Raw genomic sequence first — 9838 nt, forward strand, 5'->3', positions numbered from 1 at the left:
TCGTTTATAACAATTTGAAAAGATTTTCAGCTAAAGATAAAAATGTCAATGCTGGGGCTGATGTGGTTTGTCGGATGGATACGCAGATACACAGATACAAAACAACAAATGATAGCTAAAAAGCTAAAGCTATGACGAGAGCGAGAGCGAGAGCGATTATATATATACAACATAACTATAGCTGCTAGGGGTTATGTGTATGTATATATCTGCATGATCAATCTGTAAAGTTGAGCCCTGGATTTGTGGACTCTAATTAATTTCCATTCCGCACTTTGCATCTGATATCAGGTTCCATTCGGATCGCTTGCTGTCGCCGGTTGCCGCCTGCCTGCCCTGTCGCCGATTGATTGTCGCTCCCCCCAACTCCCCCCCCCCCCACACACACAACACCAAAAAATAAAAACACTTTGTATGCTATAAATCTCTGTCAGCGCCTCCAAAACAGAGAACGCAACGCAACGCCAAAGCCTGATAGAAACCCAATGTGATAGCCATCGCTCGGGGGGCTATAAGAAATGGAACTGATTTTCTGCTAGCATATACCATACGAGCATTATACAAAAAAGAAACCGACCGGGGAAACCGACGGGAAGTTTTGAGTTCTTATCAAAGTGCGGCATTCGTGCGGCGATCCAACGATAGGGAGAGAGGCAGCCAGGCAGCGGTGCCCAAGTAACAGATAGATTATAGCCGGGGGAGGGGTAGTATCGCTGGCAGAAATCTCAGTTTTTCAAATTTTCGGACACCTTATCGTTGGACGGGCATCTGGGCGGCGGCTGTTTCCAATTTCGAGTGGTGCCACCTCCTCCATGCCACTGAGGAGATGTGCGTTTGTCCAGTCCGCCGATAATGATATTCGTTATCCTTATCGCCTCCACACAAAGAGAGTGTGAGAGAGAGAGAGCGAGAGCGAGAGCGAGAGAGTGGCAATGGGTGCCCATTCCACAGTTAGATTTCTACTTGAGATTTTTCTGTTGATTTTCAATTTCAACTAAAAAAAAAAAGGGGGAGAAACGCTGGCCGAGATAATCATCAGCTCTGTCTCTCCTACTCTCTGCACTTCCTCCACCCACTTAATTAGTTTCTCTTCTTCTCTCTCTCTGTCTCTCTTTGTTTCTCTGCTCTTCCTTTTTCTGCTCAAATTCATTATCAATCGAGGAGGAGGTGGAGTAGGAGGAGGAGGAATGAGGAGGAGTGCGCTGGGATGTCCGGGGGTAGTGGTTGCTTATCGCGAAATAAAGTTCATGCCATGGTTTCTATTATCTATTCCCAGCGATCAGTGGCTTCCCATCCAGCATTCGTTTAATTGACCAACAGAACTTGGGCCCACTCTGACCACATCCATCCATCCCATCCCAAGCGATCCATCGATGCCTCGCCCTGCCCTCGCCCTGTCTCCTCCTTCCTTCGATCTTTGCTGTGTTGTTGTGCCTCTTCGTTGAATGGCTGTGGCTGTGGCCTGCGTCGTCGCCTGTTGTCGCTTCTGCATCTGCAATCTCTGATTAAGCCCCTGGATGCCCCCAATGCCCCCTTGCGGGCATTAGACCCCGCAAATCATCCAAGTATATGTATGTATGTACGTATATATTCTATATGTAAGCAAAGTCTTTGCTGTCTTTTGCTGATTATCTGCTGTTTGTGGCTGCTGCGGCTGCTGCTGGTGGCCATTGCCTGTCAAAGTGCAGACCTTGAAAAATATTAACGGAGAGAGAGCAAGAGATCAAGACAGACTAGAGATTGGCCATAGATTGAGGATAGAAGATTGATGGAAGCCGATGGTGGGCCGACAGCTACAGCAACAGCAAAAAGATCTTATCACGGGACACGCCCTCTGACCTTTAAGCAACTTTAAACCCAAAGATCTTTACTTGTCTTTGCTTAAACGATAAACTTAGAGGAAGAAGCATACTCATAGCAAAGGGAATATCTTCATGATTTATGGATCTATGAAATAAATCTTATCAGGAACTTCGGCATGTCTTCAGAGGAAGATCTCCTGGCTACAGGACACTTCAAACTAAGCTTCTCATCTTCCCCTCAATAAGATAATAATAATAATCGAATAATAATAATCATAATAATAATAATAATAATCATAATAAAAAAAAAAAAAAAATAATAATAATAATAATAATAATAATAATAATAATAATAATAATCATAATAATAATAATAATAATAATAATAATAATAATAATAATGAGCATATTCTTTCTCTGAGATTTCTCTAGTGTATTGTTGGAAGATCTTGTTAAATCAAACATTAATAAATATCCCCTGAAATATCCCTTAAAATTATTCCTTACTAACGTACAATTTGTTTGCGTTTTCCTCTACTATATTTATCAATAATGTAAATATTTTAATTCATGGTTAGCCGATAATTGTCAATTAAATAAATAATGTGTCTGAATAAGTGCCTCAACTTTCTGCGTTTCTAAAAGATCTCTTTTTTCTGCCTAAATGCCTTTCCTTATCATTACGCTCTTGCCATTCATTTTTGATCATTCTCAATTGTGTGCGTATTTCCCTTTTCTTTTTAAAAACCGATAAGAAAACGAAACAAAAGGCAGTACATCCATACATATGTACATATGTATAAAAATGCAAAATGCAATAAATATGTCACGAATCAAGAGTTTTGTTCGCTGACTAAGTCGTATCTCCTTCTATACTCTCTCCCTTCCTCCCTGCATAACAATCGTTTGCCACTTAATATGCAAATGTTCTGCTGGCCAAAAACAACGATAATAAATACAAAAGCAAAAAGCAACAACAAAAGCAGCAACATCCACAATATATCTACACCCTGACAAAAAAAAAAAAAGTACAAGTACAAATGAAAATAAAAACATTTTGTAATTTGTAATGCTTGTTAATAATGCAATATTATTTGTATATACCCTGGTTGTGGGAAGATAATAGTCTGTTGATTATGATGAGCAGATTGCAGATAGGAAAAAAAGGGAATATCTATGATGAATCAACGTTGAATCTACCCTTGAAATGCAATAATAAAGAAAATATAATAAAGAACCTCAACTGCCTCAACTTGTCGATCCATGTTCTGGATTTCTGCCTGGGATATGCTCCTGACTGAATATCTTTTTCTCTGCAGATCCAACCCTCAATTTTCAATATATTTTCCTGCAAATTTTCACACTATCTTCGTTTAGCTGCACACCGGACACATATCTCACAGGTTTTATCACTTATCAAATTAAAAACCACATCTAGGTGGAGAAAACATATTGAATAAATACATACAAAAATAATATATTGTCTCTCCCATCTTTGTGACGAAATTGGACCCATACTCAACCATGCTTGACCCATAATTTAGTTCCAAGTGTTTTTTTAAGCTCATAAAAATTTTATGGATATCTTAGGGGTATTTTTCCAACAGAAGCGATCTTTTTGCCAGGGTATCATAAGCGTCGTCAGACCACAAACACAAAACTTTTATTTCTATATTGTTGTTGTTGTTCTGGTTGTTGTTCTGGTTTTTGGTGTTGTTTTGTGATTTACTTTTGTTGGTGTTGGTGTTTTTTATCTGCTGATATTTCCTGGTACGCGATTCCAATGCACCAAAGCAAATCAACAAAACAGAGACAGAGGCAGAGAAACAAAGAGAGTAACATAGAGGGAGAGGGGGAACAGAGAGAGAGCGAGAGAGAGAGAGAGAGAGAGAGAGAGAGAGAGAGAGAGAGAGAGGGAGAGTGAGTGGAAAAGCTTATCGCAATTATTAAAATACAATGTCAAAATGGCCAAAGCTCGAGATTATCTTTGCCAATTGAAATGGACAGCAGAGCCACACTGCCACAGAGAGTGGGAGAGAGAGGGCCTTGGGTTGTGGCTTTGGCTTGCAGCAACCTGAGAGCAGAGCAGAGGATAGGAGAGAGCCAGCCCCGTGGCTTTATCGTTCTGCAGCAAAACTGCAAACTGCAAACTGCAATTGGAATACGCAGTTAGAGCCAGAGCTTCTCTTATCTGGCAAAGCGAAGCCAAAGCGAACCTCATCCAAACCTCATGACACGTACCCGCTGCCGCTGCCGATTCCAGATATGACAGAAAGAGGGAGCCCCAGTGCACCCAGCCCCAGACCCATCTCCAACACACAGAATAAAGCGTAGCGAACCGAAGCGAAGCTGTCCCAGGCCAGGACAGCCAGTGCCCGCTGCTTCGAGACGCCGCTTGTGGACTTCTGACTGCTGGCCAAAATTGTCACCCGCATGACGATTGGGGGGGGGACCGGGCCTCCGATGGGTTCCCTGGTGGTGTCTTGCTGCTGCTGCTGCTGCTGTTGGGAGAACAACCTGGCAACAGCTGGCAATTAACATAAAATTAGTGATAAGCGTAATTAAAAATTTATAAAAAATAACAAAACGAAACAAAAAAGTGTTTATCTATGTGGAGGAGTGGGGGGGAAGTGCACTCCCTCCGGGTAGCAGACTACAAAAGGAGTGGAGGGGAAAACGATGGCCAAAAGGCAGGTGGCAAATACTGAAGGAAGATGCGGGAAGGCGAAAATGTAAATACATTTTAAAAGTATATGGAAAATAATATATATGCATGGATAAAATAATAAATTAACTAAAGAAAAAACACTGTTAATAATTTTAAACAAATATTTCAAAATGTTTGGAGATTAATTTTTGTTTTGTTTTCTGCTTTAAATGTATAATCTAAAATGACTCAATATCATTATCCACAAAGATATACAACATATAAATTTTTTGTATGAAATGTTGTTTTTTACTGATGTTTTTTTTACTGCTGTTGAAATTATTCATTCAATTGATAAACAATTAATTCATCATCAAGTATTAAGTGTCTTCAAGTAGGCCGCTGGATGGATTCCTATTAATAATTGTACGTGACCAAAAGATGCAGACACACAGACTGACTGATAATATCAAATTTACTGAGAAGTCTTTAGGTAGTTATCAGTTTAGATACTGAAGCAATCATTCAGTTATCAGTTATGTATGTATAGCTATCAACTATATAATACAGAAAGATTATATATAAGATTATTCTTAAGAGTAATTTAATTAATTTTCATAATATACTTAAAAATGCGCAAAGAAATAATAATAAAATAATAATCCTAGCAGAGATCATAGGAGATCCTCATCTCATCGTTAGACATTATTGCCCTCTCACTGGTCACCCTGGGCAATGTCATCAGGGTATTTATCCAATTATATATTAAAGCATCCTGCTGCTTCCAGCATACCCCCTTTTCTCGTAGGGTATGCCAGAACATGGCGAACCCGAAAGGCGTTCGTTTCGTTGTCATCGCGATACCTAAAGCGGGGACTACGATAACGACTGCGAGACTCTGGCATTCCGATAGAAATGTCAGTTATTGAAGCTTATGTAAAAGCAACTACGAAAAGCCCTCAACAAAAGCAAACGCAAAATGCTGCTTTTTGGTTGTTGTTTGTGTTGTTGTTGCTATTATTGCAATTGTGATAAAAGTTTATCGAGTTGCGCTTTGAGTTCCACCACCCCGCCCCACAACGCGCGGTGGGAGGCGGGGCCGCACACACAAGTACTAGAGTGAAGGCAGCCACAGCACAGGCGATAGAAGTGAGTGTGCAAGTGTGCAAGAGATAAATATGCAAAGCAGAATAGTTAGGAGCTGACTGAGGGTACAATAGACAGGGGGAAAGAGTGTGGGAGAGGGAGAGAGAGAGAGCCGTAGAGTTGGCTCAGGGATAACCCATTGATAGTGCAGGTGCAACAACAGGAACAACAGAAACAGCCAACAGCTGCACAGATAAATGCCCTAATTTATCGGAACGCAAGTCGTGAAGTTTTTTGTTATCCACTCTGCCATACCATGCTATACCCTATAAAAAAGAGAGAGTGCGCGGCATAAGAGTTGATGGCATATGAGGCTTAATAAGAGCTCTCTTGAGCGGCTGTTCATGGAGTGGAGTAGGAGATTTAAGGGACAAATTTAATATACATATGTATTAGATTTGATACAGAATTCAGACAAAAAAACCTCAAAGATCCTGCTAATCCATTCTACTTTAGAGTGCAAAGTGCTATGTGTTAAAATACTTTTGATAGATATTTCCTGACTATAAAATTCAGGAATATTCTCCCATATAGAACTTTCGTAATAATAAAAAGAAATAATAATGAAATAATAGACAGCTGTGCAGCTGCTTGTTATATTCCCAAAATCATTGCCTAAGAGAATTGCTGGTAGCTCTCTTAATCTTTATCGTAGCTGTCGCACTCTTGTAACTCAAGAGAATGCCCAAAGAAATGATCCCCAACTCCCCCAGCTTTGTCTCGTAGAGTATCAAAACTCGCGTTGCAGCCACTGGGCGCTGGTTCTTGGATAGTTCCAAGTATAGGTTCCACTTTCATGAGACTCTCGTTCTGATATCATTTGTGGGTTGTGCTTTGGGTTGGGCCACCACCAGGCAGAGGCATGAGCAGTGCCAGTGCCAGTGCCAGTGGCAGAGTCAGCGAGCACAGAAACGTGCTTGAAGCGGCAGCAACAGCAACGGCCAACGATAAGGATTCCAAAATGGCAAATGGATAAAGAGCGGAAAGAGCATGGGGTGGTGGGGGGGACCCAGAGGTGAACTGTGAGGTGAGTTCGACACTGAGGGGGGTGGAGCGTGGCCTCAGCGGAGGTGTCCAGTGTCGCAGGTCCGGGGCACGTTTTATCGATTTCGGTTTCGAAATGCATTCATCGGGTGTCAAACGGTTCGGGGCCATAAATAAATATCAAATGGCAAAAAAAAAAAAAAAAGAATAAAACAAAACAACAAAACAGCGAAATGTAATTAGTTAATACTCTCCCCACACCCCAATCTCAATCTCTCCAGCGGTCTCTACCCTACACCCAAGACCCCGCCGCTATAAGGTGTGTCCGTCCGTCTGTCCGTCCCTCTGGCTGTACATCAGAGCAGCACGTACGACAAGTATCGATATCGATAACGGGTTGACAAAGAAATTTCATTTAAATACAACAAAAAAGAAACACAGAAACAGAGAAACAGAAACAGAGACACAAAAGTTGAATTCAATTTTCTGCGCTTTTTCTTGTCGTTTTCTTGTGGCATAGTTTTACATTCACTCTCTATAGATAATGCCCAGGTAATCGTAGGGTATAAAGGGTCGACTGTGCTCTAAGATCAAAATTTATTTGGTTTATATTTGGTTTGATTTTTAGGGCACTGTGGCGTGCAGTTTTGTGCAGATAAAAATTTGATTGTTGTGGAAACTATGCATTTATCAATTACCCAGCTATAGCTAACCAATATCTAGCTAACCAGAATTACAGACACAAATATGTATATATCCCAAAATGGAATTTATTCCTCTCCTCAAATCTCACAATTGGAGTACTTTGTTTTGTCACTTTCTACGTATTACAGGGCATTCCATAGTTGTGTATCTTTGTACTTTCTTGTCTCATTTTTGTCTTGGCATAATTTACCTTTCCCCCCGTTTTTTTGCACACCACCCGCACTCCCCGTCATTGTTTGTTCTTTCACATGTTCACATGAGGGGGGAACACATAAGAAAGAACAGATCTGCTGACCATGCAAAACATTTTGGAATGGGTCATGGGTGGGAGAACCCCCCCAAAAACTCCATCGCTCATCGCGGTAATTGGAAGACTGGCCCAGACGAGACTGCGCAAATATTTTAAGACTGAAAGATTTATGCATAGCTAGCACCCCTACCTTTATTCAACGGCTTCGGGTTTGATTGTTTGCGTCGTGACATTGTATGCGAACGGCGGCGGGGGGTCCAACGGCGGTCGTGCGAAGCGGCCTACTGCGTCTGCATCAGATCCGTTTCGTTTCCTTTTCCGTGGACATTTACCGGCGGTCGGTCAGTCGATTGGCGATCGGATGCACAACCGGAACACACACGTTCACACACTCACACACAGCGAGAGGGAAAAAATTCACACACTTGTTGGGTTGGGTTGGGGGGTGGGGCCACGGGCAGCACTCGCAAGTATCAATAATTTATAATGATTGCGATTATTTCTATAGCTACGAGCGATTAATAAGCTCTAATGAATTTTTAACGATCGACGCGTTTAGCGGGCGACAAAAAACGCGCGGATCGCGCACAGATCGCGTAACGTAACGTAAGTGGGAATGGGAATGTAATGGAATAGAATCGATATTGTAACGTAACGGAATGCAAATGGGGGATAATTATCAACCCAAATAACTTATTGGGTGAATGATGCTCGGGGTTTTACAGTAATTTTTTTTTTTTGCAATTGTTGCTATGCTTGTCGCGTGTTTTGCCAGTGCCTTGTCGGTGGGGGCGTGGCTTGTGGGCTTTTGAACGTCCGAACAGTGCAAGCTCCCAACTAAAACTGTAAGCAGGTTGGCGTCGCCAAATGCGTTGGGGCTTCGCTCCAAAATCAACGAAAGCTCGCACAAAGCGGAAAAACCGGTGGCCACAGAGAGAGAGAGCCCGCATGGAGAGCCAGAGCCGCAATGAGAGCAACGAATGCGCGCGCATTTGTCTCTCCCGCTCGAATTTCCATTTTGTTTTTACTTTATTTTTCATTGCCTCGCATGCCTTGCCGTCTGCTTCGTGGCGTGATAAGAATCAAAACAAAAACGCCGAAACATTTACGCACGTTTTCCCCCGGGAAGGAGGGCACCGCACCAGAGACCACACTCCACACTCTTTCTCACTCGCACGCGTTGCAACTGTGCCAGGCCATTTACTGTTGTTTCGGGACACAATTAACAGTTAGAGGCAAGCCGGAAAGAGCACTGCAAGCACTTTTGTTGTTCGTTTTCAATTTGTTTAATATTATTCACCCAACAAATGTATAAATTCCTCTTTGAGGCTTAAACTCTTCTTCAGCTGCTGTTTTATGCACTTTTTGTTGGTCAAACACTCAAATTAGCTAACACTTATATTGGCTCCACTCTCTGACATTATATCTGTTCTCTTTCTACAACAATTAATTGTTTAATTTCTCTACAATTGGTTTATTTTCAGCTTTTCTTTCTTCTCGTAACTTTTTGGCTCCAACTGCTGATAGGCTGACGCGTTAGTGCTAACGCATATATGAGCAATTGCCTAGAGTTGGCAGCTCTCTGAAACAGCTGACTCTGCTGAGTATACTTTTGGGCTGAGTTATAGATGGCGCTAGTCAATAGGCGCCTGAATTCAAATATAAATGCATTTTTCTCTAACAAAATGTTTCGTTCAAAGAATAAGTAAAAACCGCCCCCGTCATATTTATCTATTGTATATAAATAATAAGTATTTTTCGCATTCGCTGACAGAATTCCATTTCCTGTGCAAACATTTTGTTAGCTGCACTTCCGCATTTTCGGGTTTCTCTCTAATTTTTTCTGTCGCTTTACCTTTTTGTCTTTTCTTTTGTAATTTGCACCTATTGCCCATTGGCCCTTCCCTGCCCTGCCCGTATTTTAATGGCAATTTTACTTTTTTTTTTTTTGGTTGTTACCCGACTGCTTTGCATTGGACGCTCATAGATTTAAAAAATTGCGACAGCAACGGAAATGAAATGCTTCCTGTTGGCCTGCCAAAGGGGTAGGGGTGTGGGGGGCCCTGGAGAAATGGGTGTTCTATGCAAATGGGATGCATGGGCCATAAATATTGGAAAAGAAAACCAAACAAAAAACCAGTTAGCAGAGCATAATCCACGCTAACATATGGCCAAGTCGATTAGCAGCCGTTCTGCCTTGGGTCATTTGTGGTCTCTTCTCCTCCCCCTGCCGCTGTCCGCTGCGTTTCGTTAATCGCTAATGAAGTATACGCACCGTTGACCTTCGCTGCGTTCATTAAACCC

The 9838-nt window shown here is 41.8% G+C and overlaps 1 protein-coding gene across 1 annotated transcript in view; it reads right to left on the reverse strand.

The window, feature by feature from the left end:
- The window catches only part of LOC111080009 (zinc finger protein ush), a 79234-nt gene extending 70190 nt beyond the window's left edge, over positions 1 to 9044 (reverse strand). The window contains exon 1 of the mRNA XM_022375371.2: positions 7725 to 9044. Within this exon, the coding sequence (XP_022231063.2) occupies positions 7725 to 7767 (43 nt within the window). The 5' untranslated portion in view covers positions 7768 to 9044. The remainder of the gene's footprint in view (positions 1 to 7724) is intronic.
- Positions 9045 to 9838: the final 794 nt, after the last annotated feature.

Source organism: Drosophila obscura, unplaced genomic scaffold (assembly GCF_018151105.1).
Source record: "Drosophila obscura isolate BZ-5 IFL unplaced genomic scaffold, ASM1815110v1 contig_37, whole genome shotgun sequence".
In the NCBI taxonomy this organism is placed as follows: domain Eukaryota; kingdom Metazoa; phylum Arthropoda; class Insecta; order Diptera; family Drosophilidae; genus Drosophila; species Drosophila obscura.